This window comes from Mesoplodon bidens (assembly GCF_964165515.1).
Source record: "Mesoplodon bidens genome assembly, chromosome: 2".
Classification (NCBI taxonomy): domain Eukaryota; kingdom Metazoa; phylum Chordata; class Mammalia; order Artiodactyla; family Ziphiidae; genus Mesoplodon; species Mesoplodon bidens.
Window position 1 is genome coordinate 129489943 of NC_138177.1, and position 13865 is coordinate 129503807.

Here is a 13865-nt window from a genome sequence, read left to right on the forward strand (position 1 = left end):
TCTATTTCAGATTTAATTTTTCTTTAATTTCTATTAATTTCTTTAATTTCTCTTAATTTCTCTTTCAGATTTCTCATCATTACTGTATAGGAATGCAAGAGATTTCTATGCATTAATTTTGTACCCTGCTACTTTACCAAATTCATTGATTAGCCCTAGTAGTTTTCTGGTGGCATCTTTAGGATTATCTATATATAGTATCATGTCATCTGCAAACAGTGACAGTTTTACTTCTTCTTTTCCAATTTGGGTTCCTTTTATTTCTTTTTCTTCTCTGACAGTTATGGTGAAAACTTCCAAAACTATGTTGAATAATAGTGGTGTGAGTGGGCAACCTTGTCTTTTTCCTGATCTTAGAGAAAATGGTTTCAGTTTTTCACCATTGAGAATGATGTTTGCTGTCGGTGTCATATATGGCCTTTATTATGTTGAGGTAACTTCCCTCTATTCCTACTTTCTGGAGGGTTTTTATCATAAATGGGTGTTGAATTTTGTCAAAAGCTTTCTCTGCATCTACTGAGATGATCATATGGATTTTATCCTTCAGTTTATTAATGTGGTATATCACATTGATTGGTTTGCATGTATTGAAGAATCCTTGCATTCCTTGGATAAACCCCACTTGATCATGGTGTATGATCGTTTTAATATGCTGTTGGATTCTGTTTGCTAGTATCTTGTTGAGGATTTTTGCATCTATGTTCATTAGTGATATAGGCCTGTAATTTTTGTGTGTGTGTGTGTGACATCTTTGTCTGGTTTTGGTATCAGGGTGATGGTGGCCTTGTAGAATGAGTTTGGGAGTGTTCCTTCCTCTGCAATTTTTTGGAAGAGTTTGAGAAGGATGGGTGTTAGCTCTTCTCTAAATGTTTGATAGAATTCACTTGTGAAGCCATCTGGTCCTGGACTTTTGTTTGTTGGAAGATTTTAAATCACAGTTTCAATTTAATTACTTGTGATAGGTCTGTTCATATTTTCTATTTCTTCCTGGTTCACTCTTGGAAAGTTATACCTCTCCAAGAATTTTTCCATTACTTCCAGGTTGTCCGTTTTATTGGCATAGAGTTGCTCGTAGTAATCTTTTCGGACGCTTTGTATTTCTTCAGTGTCTGTTGTAACTTCTCCTTTTTCATTTCTAATTTTATTGATTTGAGTCCTCTCCCTCTTTTTCTTGATGAGTCTGGGTAATGGTTTAACAATTTTGTTTCTCTTCTCAAAGAACCAGCTTTTGGTTTTATAGAATCTTTGCTATTTTTCCCTTGTTTCTATTTCATTTCATGCTCTGATCTTTATGATTTCTTTCCTTCTACTAACTCTGAGTTTTGTTTATTCTTCTTTCTCCAGTTCCTTTAGGTGTAAGGGTAGATTGTTTATTTGAGATTTTACTTTTTTCTTGAGGTAGGCTTGTATAGCTAGAAACGTCCCACTTAGAACTGCTTTTACTGCAACCAGTAGGTTTTAGATCGTCGTGTTTTCATTATCATTTGTCTCTAGGTAGTTTTTGATTTCCTCTTTGATTTTTTCAGTGATCTCTTGGTTTTTTAGTAACGTACTGTTTAGCCTCCATATGTTTATGTTTCTTACGTTTTTTCCTCTGTAATTCATTTCTAATCTCATACCGTTGTGGTCAGAAAAGATGTTGGATATGATTTCAATTTTCTTAAATTTACTGAGGCTTGATTTGTGACCCAAGATGTTATCTATCCTGGAGAATGTTCTGTGCGCACTTGAGAAGAAAGTGTAATCTGCTGTTTTTGGATGGAATGTCCTATAAATATCAATTAAATCTATTTGGTCTATTGTGTCATTTAAAGCTTCTGTTTCCTTATTAATTTTCTGTTTGGATGATCCATCCATTGGTGTAATTGAGGTGTTAAAGTCCCCCAGTATTATTGTGTTACTGTCGGTTTCCTCCTTTAGAGCTGTTAGCAGTTACCTTATGTATTGAGGTTTTCCTATGTTGGTGCATATATATTTATAATTGTTATATCTTCTTCCTGGATTGATCCCTTAATCATTATGTAGTCTCCTTCCTTGTCTCTTGTAACATTCTTTATTTTAAAGTCTATTTTATCTAATATGAGTATTGTTACTCAAGCTTTCTTTTGATTTCCATTTGCATTGGATATCTTTTTCCATCCCCTCACTTTCAGTCTGTATGTGTCGCTCGGTCTAAAGTGGTTCTCTTGTAGACAGAATATATATGGTTCCTGTTTTTTTATCCATTCAGCAAGGCTGTGTCTTTTGGTTGGAGCATTTAATCCATTCACGTTTAAGGTAATTATTGATATGTATGTTCCTATGACCATTTTTGTAATTGTTTTGGGTTTGGTTTTGTAGGTCCTTTTCTTCTCTTGTGTTTCCCACTTAGAGAAGTTCCTTTAGCATTTGTTGTAGAGCTGGTTTGGTGGGGCTGAATTCTCTTAGCTTTTGCTTGTTTGTAAACCTTTTGGTTTCTCCACTGAATCTGAATGAGATCCTTGCCAGGTAGAGTCATCTTGGTTGTAGGTTCTTCCCTTTCATCACTTTAAGTATATCATGCCACTCCCTTCTGGCTTGTAGAGTTTCTGCTGAGAAATCTGCTGTTAACCTTATGGGAGTTCCATTGTATGTTGTCATTTTTCCCTTGCTGCTTTCAATAATTTTTCTTTGTCTTTAATTTTTGGCAACTTGATTACTATGTGTCTCGGCATGTTTCTCCCTGGGTTTATCCTATATGGGACTTTCTGCACTTCCTATACATGGGTGGCTATTTCCTTTCCCATGTTAGGGTAATTTTCGAATATAATCTCTTCAAATATTTTCTCGGGTCCTTTCTCGCTCTCTTCTCCTTCTGGACCCCTATAATGTGAATGTTGTTGCACTTAATGTTGTCCCAGAGGTTCCTTAGGCTGTCTTCATTTCTTTTCATTCTGTTTTCTTTAGTCTGTTCTGCAGCTGTGAATTCCACCATTTTGCCTTGCAGGTCACGTATCCGTTCTTCTGTGTCAGTTATTCTGCTATTGATTCCTTCTAGTGTATTTTTCACTTCAATTATTGTAGTGTTTACCTCTGTTTGTTTGTTATTTAATTCTTCTAGATCTTTGTTAAACATTTCTTGCATTTTCTCGATCTTTGCCTCCATTCATTTCCCGAGGTCCTGGATCATCTTCACCATCATTATTCTGAATTCTTTTTCCTGAAGGTTGCCTATCTTTACTTCATTTAGTTGTTTTTCTGGAGTTTTATCTTGTTGTTTCATCTGGTACATAGCCCTCTGCCTTTTCATTCTGTCTATCTTCCTTTGAGTGTGGTTTTTGTTCCACAGGCTGCAGGATTGTAGTTCTTCTTGCTTCTTCTCTCTGCCCTCCTGTGGATGAGGCTATCTAAGAGGCTTGTGAAAGTTTCCTGATGTGAGGGACTGGTGGTGGGTAGAGCTGGCTGTTGCTTTGGTGGGCAGAGCTCAGTAAAACTTTAATCCACTTGTCTGCTGATGGGTGGGGTTGGGTTCCCACCCTGTTGGTTTTTTGGCCTGATGCTACCCAACACTGGAGCCTATCCAGTCTCTTTGGTGGGGCTCATGGCAGAGTCTGGGAGGGCTCATGCCAAGGAGTATGTCCCAGAACTTCTGCTGCCAGTGTCCTTGTCCTCACGGTGAGACACAGCCACCCCCTGCCTCTGCAGCAGACACTCCAACACTAGCAGGTAAGTCTGGTTCAGTATACTATGGGGTCACTGCTTCTTCCCCTGGGTCCTGGTGTGCACACTACTTTGTGTGTGCCCTCTAAGAGTAGAGTCTCTGTTTCCCCCAGTTCTGTCAAAGTCCTGCAATCAAATCCCGCTAGTCTTCAAAGTCTGACTCTCTAGGAATTCCTCCTCCCATTGCTGGACCCTCAGATTGGGAAGCCTGACATGGGGCTCAGTACCTTCACTCCAGTGGGTGGACTTCTGTGGTATGTGTTCTCCAGTTTGTGAGTCACTCACCCAGCAGTTACGAGATTTGATTTTATTGTGATTGTACCCCTCTTACCATCTCATTGTGGCTTCTCCTTTGTCTTTGGATGTGGGGTATCTTTTCTGGTGAGTTCCAGTGTCTTCCTGTTGATGACTGTTCAGCAGTTAGATGTGATTCTGGTGTTCCTGCAAGAGGGAGTGAGAGCATGTGCTTCTACTCTGCCATCTTGAACAAATCTCCTCTCTAATTGCTTTAGGTGTAAGGTTAGGTTGTTTATTTGAGTTGTTTCTTGTTTCTTGAGGTAGGATTGTATTGCCATATACTTCCCTCTTAGAACTGCTTTTGCTGCATCCCATAGGTTTTGGGCCATCGTGTTTTCATTGTAATCTGTTTCTAGGTATTTTTTGATTTCCTCTTTGATTTCTTCAGTGATCTCTTCATTATTTAATAGCATATTGTTTAGCCTCTATGTGTTTTTATTTTTTACAGTTTTTTTCCAGTAATTGATATCTAGTCTCATAGCATTGTTGTCAGAAAAGATACTTAATATAATTTCAATTTTCTTAAATTTACCAAAGCTTGATTTGTGACCCAAGATATGGTCTATCCTGGAGAATGTTCCATGCACAGTTGAGAAGAAAGTGTATTCTATTGTTTTTGGATGGAATGTCCTATAAATATCAATTAAGTCCATCTTGTTTAATGTCTCATTTAAAGCTTGTGTTTCCTTATTTATTTTCATTTTGGATGATTTGTCCATTGGTGAAAGTGGGGTGTTAAAGTCCCTTACTATTATTGTGTTACCATCAATTTCCTGTGTTATGGCTGTTAGCATTTGCCTAATGTAATGGGGTGCTCCTATGTTGGGTGCATAAATATTTATAATTGTTATATTTTCTTCTTGGATTGATCCCTTGATCATTATGTAGTGTCCTTCTTTGTCTCTTGTAACATTCTTTATTTTAAAGTCTATTTTGTCTGATATGAGAGTTACTACTCCAGCTTTCCTTTGATTCCAGTTTGCATGGAATATCTTTTTCCATCTCCTCACTTTCACTCTGTATGTGTCCCTAGGTCTGAAGTGGGTGTCTTGTAGACAGCATATTTATGGATCTTGTTTTTGTATCCATTCAGCCAGTCTATGTCTTTTGGTTGGAGCATTTAATCCATTTACATTTAAGATAATTATCAATATGTATGTTCCTATTACCATCTTCTTAATTGTTTTGGGTTTGTTATTGTAGGTCTTATCCTTCTCTTGTGTTTCCTGCTTAGAGAAGTTCCTTTAGCATTTGTTGTAAAGCTCGTTTTGTGGTGCTGAATTCTCTTAGCTTTTGCTTGTCTGTAAAGGTTTTAATTTCCCTATTGAATCTGAATGAGATCCTTGCTGGGTAGACTAATCTTTGTTGTAGGTTTTTCCCTTTCTTCAATTTATATATGTCCTGTCACTTCCTTCTGGCTTGCAGAGCTTCTACTGAAAGATCAGCTGTTAACCTTATGGGGATTCCCTTGTATGTTATTTGTTGCCTTTCCCTTGCTGCTTTTAATATTTTTTTCCTTGTATTTATTTTTTGATAGTTTGATTAATATGTGTCTTGGCATGTTTCTCCTTGGATTTATCCTGTATGGGACTCTCTGTTCTTCCTGCACTTGATTGATTATTTCCTTTCCCATATTAGGGAAGTTTTCAACAATAATCTCTTCAAATATTTTCTCAGTCTCTTTCTTTTTCTCTTCTTCTTATGGGACCCCTATAATTCAAATGTTGGCACATTTAAAGTTGTCCCAGAGGTCTCTGAGACTGTCCTCAATTCTTTTCATTCTGTTTTCTTTATTCTGCTCTGCGGTAGTTATTTCCAGTATTTTATGTTCCAGGTCACTTATCCGTTTTTCTGCCTCAGTTATTCTGATACTGATTCCTTCTAGAGAATTTTTAATTTCATTTATTGTGTTGTTCATCATTGTTTCTTTGCTCTTTAGTTCTTCTAGGTCCTTGTTAAACATTTCTTGTATTTTCTCTATTCTATTTCCAAGATTTTGGATCATCTTTACTATCATTATTCTGAATTCTTTTTCAGGTTAACTGTCTATTTCCTCTTCATTTGTTTGGTCTGGTGGGTTTTTACCTTGCTCCTTCATCTGCTGTGTATTTCTTTGTCTTCTCATTTTACTTCACTTACTGTGTCTGGGGTCGCCTTTTCACAGCCTGCAAGTTCGTAGTTCCCCTTGTGTTTGGTGTCCGCCCCCAGTGGTTAAGGTTGCTTCAGTGGGTTGTGTAGGCTTCCTGGTGGAGGAGACTAGTGCCTGTGATCAGGAGGATGAGGCTGGATCTTGTCTTTCTGCTGGGCAGGACCACATCCGGTGGTGTGTTTTGGGGTGTTTGTGCCCTTTTTATGAATTTAGGTAGCCTCTCTGATAATGGGTGGGGTTGTGTTCCTGTCTTGCTAGTTGTTTGGTATGGGGTGTCCAGCAGTGGCGCTTGCTGTTTTTTGAGTGGCGATGCATCTTAGCGTTGAGACGGCAGTCCCTGTGAGAGCTTTCGCCGATTGATGTTATGTGGGACCTGGAGGTCTCTGGTGGTCCAATGTCCTGAACTCAGCTCTGCTACCTCAGAGGCTCATGCCTGATACCTGGCCAGAGAACCCAGACCCTTTTGGGAAGTGTGAGGTCTTCTGCCAGCATTCAGTAGGTGTTCTGTAGGAGTTGTTCCACATGTAGATGTATTTTTGATGTATTTGTGGGGAGGAAGGTGATCTCCACATCCTACTCCTCTGCCATCTTGAAGGTACTCACTCTTTTTTTTTTTAAAGGGAGAATGATACTAGTTAACTTACATATATAATCCTTACTTGCCTAAATCTAAAGTTGGCAACTCTATGTAGGTTCTAAAGTTAGGGGAGAATTTTTCCTGGTTGGTAAAATTGAAAAGAGGGTAACCATTAGTATTAGGGACCTGAATGCAGAGTCGTTCAGAACTAGATGTCTGTTTCTACAGCTATAGACTTAGTTGGACTGTGGTCTTGAAAGTCTCTTCATGTTCAAAATTTCTATAACCTTTTGGTCCTAAGTAAGGAATCACTGGAGTTTAATCTGAAATTTGGTTAGAACCTACTGGGAAGCCTCTGAGTGACCCTGAGACGCATCAGGCTGTTTGTCAGGAGTCTGGGGGTGGGGGGTGGGAGGAGGCATTAGCTGCCTTCCAAAGCTAGTCTTTCACCCGTGAAGCACTATGTGAATGAAGCTCTAATTACTTCAGCTCAACACATCTCCTATGCTCTCCCTCGGGGGTGTCTAGAAAGCTGTTTGTTTTGGTGGAAGAGAGAATTCAAGGGATGTTCACTGTCAAAGCCCCCATCCAAACCTTGGTCAGAAACTTCCGTGGTTCTACATGATCTACAGCAAAGAGGTTACCTCTACTCCACTCATGTTTTCTACCTGATAGGAGAGGTTCTACTTTGCAGTTTGAAGAACATAAGTAAATAAAGTCCCAAAGTTTTGCCTATGGTCTTTCTTAGCTACATCAAGGTATATAGCATGGCATAGAGTCATGGGGGAGGGGCAGGTTTCTAATTTCTCAGAGTCTTTGTTTCATCATCTATAGAGTGGAGATAATAATGGTGCCTACCTGACGGGACTTTTGTAAAGATTAAAAGAGATAACGTATGTAAATGAACAGGGCCCTATAGTAAGCACTCACTAAATGTTTCCTTCCACACAGTAGCAGTGTTCCTCTTATCTTTCTTATTTAACTGTAACCTCCCTGAGAGCATGCAAACTTTTAGAGAATAATGTCTGTTTTTAACGCATCTGTGATTTTTTTCCCCACTTTTCTGCTCACCTTTTATGCCCAAAGCCTGGCACACTGCATGGCACATAGGAGAGCTTCAGTAAATTTTTGCCAAATAAGTGAATAAATGAATTTTGGTCCACCCGATGATTGAGATATTTTAGGGCAGGGGTGCCTCTGTCAAAATTAGCTGATGAAAATTCCCTGGGGAATACTTTTTATTGGTAGCTTTAAAATGCCCCCTGCCCCTTTCACAAGAGGGTGACCCTCTTTAGCTTCCTTTCCAACAGCAGAAGAGAGCCCAGTGGAATTTTCCAGGCTGGAGACTTTAGAGAGCTACTGATATTTTTATAACATATGATGTTAAATACAATTGTACATGTGCCTAGAGACCTTTTAAGGCATGAATACCAGCATCCAATTTTATTTGGTTTCAGAAACTTAATAAACAAGTAACACAACCCGGTCGTTGTTATTTTAAATAAAAATTAGAGATCTCCAATTAATAGCAGCAAAACAGATACATCAGCCATGCTTAATAGGGCAGTGGAGTATGTTCTGTCTCACCCAGGAGCCAGGCAACAAGTGGGCATTGTGTTAAGGTTCCAGAGAAGGGACACAGACATGTGACTAGATGACAGCTTCTTAAATGTCACCCAGCAAAGGCCACTCAGAGAGGATGCGTGTCACCAACCACCATTTTCCTTCTCTGCTGTAACCTCATGCAAACTGCACATGCCTTGGAAAGTTTGAGTGTGGTTTGCAAACAGTGTTACGGTTCTCATGCCATAAACAATTCAGCAGTTCAGGAAATGAAGCCAAATAATAATTTTTTTTTAAGTGTCAATAACCGAAGTAAATCAAACACTGTTGCCTGAGGTTTTAAACACTCTTGGGAACCCCGGCTACATATTTCTCATGCAAGAGAGCATTAATATACTTAAGGTGGTCATCGTTGTCACCTCTGCTCTGTTCATTTTTCTCCTCCCTCTTTCCTGTGGGTTAAAGGGGAACAGTGTTGCTGCTCTGATGTGATGGGGTTAAAGATGAGGTAAGTGTGAAACTGGGAGCCAGACAGCTCATACTTACTGCTCATTTGGAAGTGAAGAGTTTCTCGACATCGCCTTTGGTGACAAGTCATAGTCGCTGTCTGATCTATAGAGAAAGGACTCTCTGCGTTGGCTGTGCCCGGGAAAGGTGGCGTGAAGCACCAGCCCAGAGGAAGAGCTGGCCTGGGGATCCAGCGGGCTCCGACCTGGGGAAGGGCCATTTTCCACATCAAAGCTTAAAGAGAAAAAAGAAAACTGGTCACATGAGAAACATAGAGAAGGGCATCTGACATACATACATGGAGAACCCATGCGTGCCAGGAACTTCACATAGCACTTCACACTTCATGGAAAGTTTTAAGGCTCCAAATAGCTCTGAGTTGCAGTCATTCTCATTTTATACAAACGGAACAGTCCCACAGAAGTTCAGTCATCAGCAGAGACTGGAGCCAGGATTTGACCCCCGGAGCAAAATCCCATGGCCTTTCAGCGGCATGAGCAACATTGACAAATTCATAAAATAAACTGTTGATAATAAGCGACTCCAGATACAGCATCTAACACAGCTCTAAGTGCCAGATACTCAACTATCACTTGAATGAGTCTTCTTAGCTGGGAGGCTTCTTCCTGCCATAAATAAATATCACAGTCTCATTAAAGATACAATGTGCACATTTCTGAATGTTTCAGGAACAAAGTGCTATCCTGAAAACATCCACAGGCTGATTAAACCGGAGGCCCAGCCTGACACTTAATATTTATATGCAAGTTTAAGCACAGACAATGACTTAATTAATCTGATAATGCCGAAGAGCCCTCCAGGGGTGCAGAGCTTTCTCTCTGGAGGAGGATACAGCTACTGACTCTGGCAGAGGAGTGCCATTAAGATTTCTGGTCAGTCTACCTCACTCTGGAAAGGTACCCTCAAGTCCAGAATTATTTGAACAAGCTCTGATCAATGAACACACAGGTGGGAGCAGTAGACATTTTGGCTGTTGTTTACTCTCTCCTGGTCCTGGTGTTACTTTAGGCACTGTGTCCTTCCCATGCTCTCCACCATCCCCTATGCACTTTTCCTGCATGCACAACCTTCCTTAGCCTCAGATTGACAGTAACCCTCTTGCCTAGTATTTCTCTAGACAACTCACTGCTCTCTGGCTAAAGCTCTGCAGAAAGGTGTTGGAGAAGTACTGGGATAAGGATGCTCTCTTTTCCAAGCTGGACCACAGTAGCGGGCTTCCTTTATACTCATCCAGCTGCCATAATTTATTTCTACATCTGTGGTTCTTTTCGTTCACTAGTTCTTATAGCCTTCTCTCTTGGGGTGGATTTTGCATATATTTTTTTATTTTATAAATTGCTTTCTGATCTATTATTCCACTTACAACCCTTATCATGACCCTATGAAGTATGTAGTATGATCTCAGTCTACATTTGCGGAAAATGAGGCTTAGAGAGGTTTTAAACACCTGCTCAAAATCACAGGCTAGTAACTGTACAGTAAGAATTGGAAGGCCCAAGTCTTCCAATTCAGTCTTCTACAACTTCAGACTTCAGTAATCACAGAACTCCAGAATGGCTCACTGGGTCACTGAGTGCAGTTTCCCCTCAGTCTCTACATTCAAGCAAAATGTGTGTTTGGCATGTAGAGAGTCAATCGGATTATGAGCAACCTTGGCTGTTATCGTGGATGAAGACAGGGGAGGCAGTAAATTACCCTGAGGCTGTAGGTTTCCCTGAAACAGGGAAAGAAGAAATGAAAGAATTCAGGGTCATAATGCTTCCCCGGAGACCATTCCGAGAAGCTGCTTTTAGCCAACCCACAAACTCCAGGTGTCTGATAAGAAGCAGTAAGTGAGAATCTCCAGTTAAGAGAACAAGGAAGAGCCATAACAATCCAATGTATTTATTTGGGCTTTCATGGTACTGCAGATGGATTTTCACAGCAGGCTCACGGTCTGAGATGGGACTGTCTTTCAGAGACTGCAACAAGCAGGCAGGTGGGCAATCACACACTTCAGCCTGTTTGCCAGCCTGCCTGGAGGTAGAGCTATGTTGTAAGGCAAATACGTTGCAGCAAGTGAAAATATAATGTAAGCTGACTTGCACACTTTCCTTGGGTGAGATCTGTACTAGTTGTTGAGTAAAATAAGGAGCTCCTTTGTGGATAAGGACTCCTTTGTGCCACCCAGAGCTTGTAGAACTAGGACTTGATGCTGGCTCTGAACTCTTCTTAAGGACAAAGAGGGAAGGCTCTTAAAAGGTAAAGATGGGACTACATAAAGCTTAAGAGTGGGCATAAATAAACTTTGAAATTTCATGAGTAATCATGTAATTCATTTGGTATCTATCTGTACAGCCTTTATGGGTATTAAAACATTGAAATCCTTTTTTTTTTTTTTTTGATGTGGACCATTTTTAAAGTCTTTATTGAATTTGTTACACTATTGCTTCTGTTTTATGTTTTGGTTTTTTAACCCCGAGGCATGTGGGATCTTAGCTCTCCAACCAGGGATTGAACCTGCACCCCCTGCACTGGAAGGCAAAGTCTTAACCGCTGGATGGCCAGGGAAGTCCCTGAAATGCTTTTGTAACAGTTGACAGCCAGCCACTGCCCCAGACTGTCCAGGATCTGCTGATGACTGGAACAGAAGGGGGCCTCTAGCTTCAGCACGGTGGCCTGTGTCCTTTTAATTGGTCAGTGCCCATGTGGTACCAGTCATTACATATTATGAATGTCACTGCTGTGTACATCTGTGCTAAAAGCTTAGAAGAGGTGCCAAGTGGGTATGCCTACCAAACTCTCAGAACTTTTTCCATTGAGGGTTTACACCAGGACTCTGCCCTCTTTCCTGCTGCAGGCATTCCTAGTGGGCAGAAAGTAAGTCCACAAGTATTACCCTTTAAGTAGATGTCACAAAGCATCTGCCCCCAGTGTTAGCAGGAGTACCAGGAGGTTTGGTCCTGCCAGGTAAGCAGGGACTAGGCCCAGACACTAAAACTCCCTCCATGCTGCTTTCCTTTGTTTTCTTCTTTTCCTTTTTTCTTTCTTCTTTACCCTGCCTAAACTCATAGAAGAGCTTGCGGGAATTCAGAAAAAGCCAAGGAAGAATTCTCTGGGGCAAAGAAGCAGTTTCAGGGAGACAAATGGCCTTTCATATTCCCTGGGGCACTGTTTCAAAGCAACCAACACAGATGTACAACTTAGGAACAAACATGAATCACCAACCAGACACCAGCTCCAGTCACAGCAAAATTAGTGGGCAGACATCACAATATGTCCCACAGATCCAGGGTGGGAAGAGGGGTGTGGGCAAGGGGAAGACGGAGGACAGACTTAACAAGCAAAACGAACATGCCGCATAAACTGAAATACAATTAGGGAAAAAACAGAATCTGAGATATCAGAAGCGAACATACAAATGGGGTCATTATTTATTTAGAGTAATTTTTGGCCCTGCCTTAATCAGGACTCATATTTCACCTTTAGGCTTCTTTATATTAAAAAATACTATTATAAAAATAAATAAGAATGTTATGTAAAATATAAACAATAGAGAAAAAATATTAGCAGGTTAGTATTTTCTTTCTGAGTGTTAATATTTTTCCTGCAGGCTTGAATCATGATTTTTTTTCTCATAGTGTGCAGTTTTCAGAATTATCATTTTCCATGCCCATGGAACTTAATGGTTCACACAGAATTTGTGCCGAACTTCCTCAGGCATTTTCCCTATTGTGGGTCACCGAATTTCTAATTTTAAATAACATTGTAAGTGATACCTTTGAGCTTACAGTTACTTCAGTATTCGGATGACGTCAATGAGAAGTTTCAGATAGACTAAGAGGATGTCATGCACAAGTTTCTGAATAGTTGACGGGACCTGCCCAGAGCCAGCATATGGACTGAAACAGTATTGAAAGTGACCTCTTTTCTAGGATCAGAGACACTCCCCCCACCCCCAAGTCCTGCTCTTTGACGTCCAGGATTCTGTATGCTTCTGTCCCCCGTGATTCTGCCTGCCTCGGCAGATCGCCCTGGACTGAATCAATTGCTTGTTGTCTAAGACCTAATAGTTTAACAACTTTCTCCTGCTTTGATTCTAGAGGTCTCAGCTTCTCAAGGCAGCGGTGGTAGTGGGTGATGCTGTGTGTGAGAGGTGGTGCTCCCCGTAGTTGGAATGCCCTTCTCCCCACTGTCTCCAATCGATCACTACTTCAAATTCAGCTCGTGCCACCTTCTCCAGTAAATATTTTCTAACATTGCAGCTACCAGCTCGATTTAGATACATACTCCTCTTCTGTGTTCTCCTAGACTCTTTTACAGCAGTACCTGATCACAGTACTTGTAATCTCTATTTAATTTTCCATTTATTTAATTATCCACTTATTTAGCTGCTCCCCAATAGAGTCTTATCTCCTAAAGAGAAGGGACCCAATATTACTCACTTTTGTATCCCAGGCATCTGGATCGGAGCCTTGTAAATAGTAGGTCTATCAAAAAATGTCAGCTGAACCAATGAAAGTCAGTTTACTATGAAATGTTTCTCCTGTCCCTTCCCGCTTCCTGCCTCCTTACCCTCATCTCAATTCCCACTGGCAGGGGTTTCTGCTGTTTCCTTCAAATGAGTCTATACAGATGCGTCATTAACTTATTTGATAAGCATTGTGAGACAATGATGTAAAAATAAAATAAATAAATAAATAAATAAATAAAAAGCCCAGCTGTGCTCTCCCTGAACAAAACAAACTTATATACAAAAATCACTGGCTTAGATGTTTGAGATGGTGATATCTTTACACAAACCCCCATGATGGGAAAAGCCCTCCTATGCCAGCTTCTGTCTGCCATCTTCTTGTCTCTTTCTTTTTAATAAAAGCAGCAATATTCTCTGCCCCACGTTCTCTCCTGGTGGACTCCATTGCCTAGGAATCCATGCAAAGCCAGCCCTGCACTGGTGCTAAGAGGGAGCCAGCAGGCGGCAGAAGACATATGCAGCTTCCCCAGCCTGCACTGCCCAGCCTCCAGCTGGAGCAGGTAGGGCCACTTGCCAGTCTCTGAGGGAGAAATAGGACTGAAGCCTTATTCATAAGCCTG

General features: G+C 40.6%; 1 protein-coding gene across 3 annotated transcripts in view; it reads right to left on the bottom strand.

Annotated features, from left to right (window-relative positions):
- LOC308609245 (3',5'-cyclic-AMP phosphodiesterase 4B-like) overlaps positions 1–13865 on the bottom strand; it is a gene marked incomplete at its 5' end in the record, with an annotated part of 516453 nt that overhangs the window by 20357 nt on the left and 482231 nt on the right. For all 3 annotated transcript variants that reach the window (XM_081222908.1, XM_081222907.1, XM_081222909.1), the window contains one exon: positions 8811–9005. In XM_081222908.1, coding sequence (XP_081079034.1) covers positions 8811–9005 — 195 coding nt within the window. The remainder of the gene's footprint in view (positions 1–8810; positions 9006–13865) is intronic.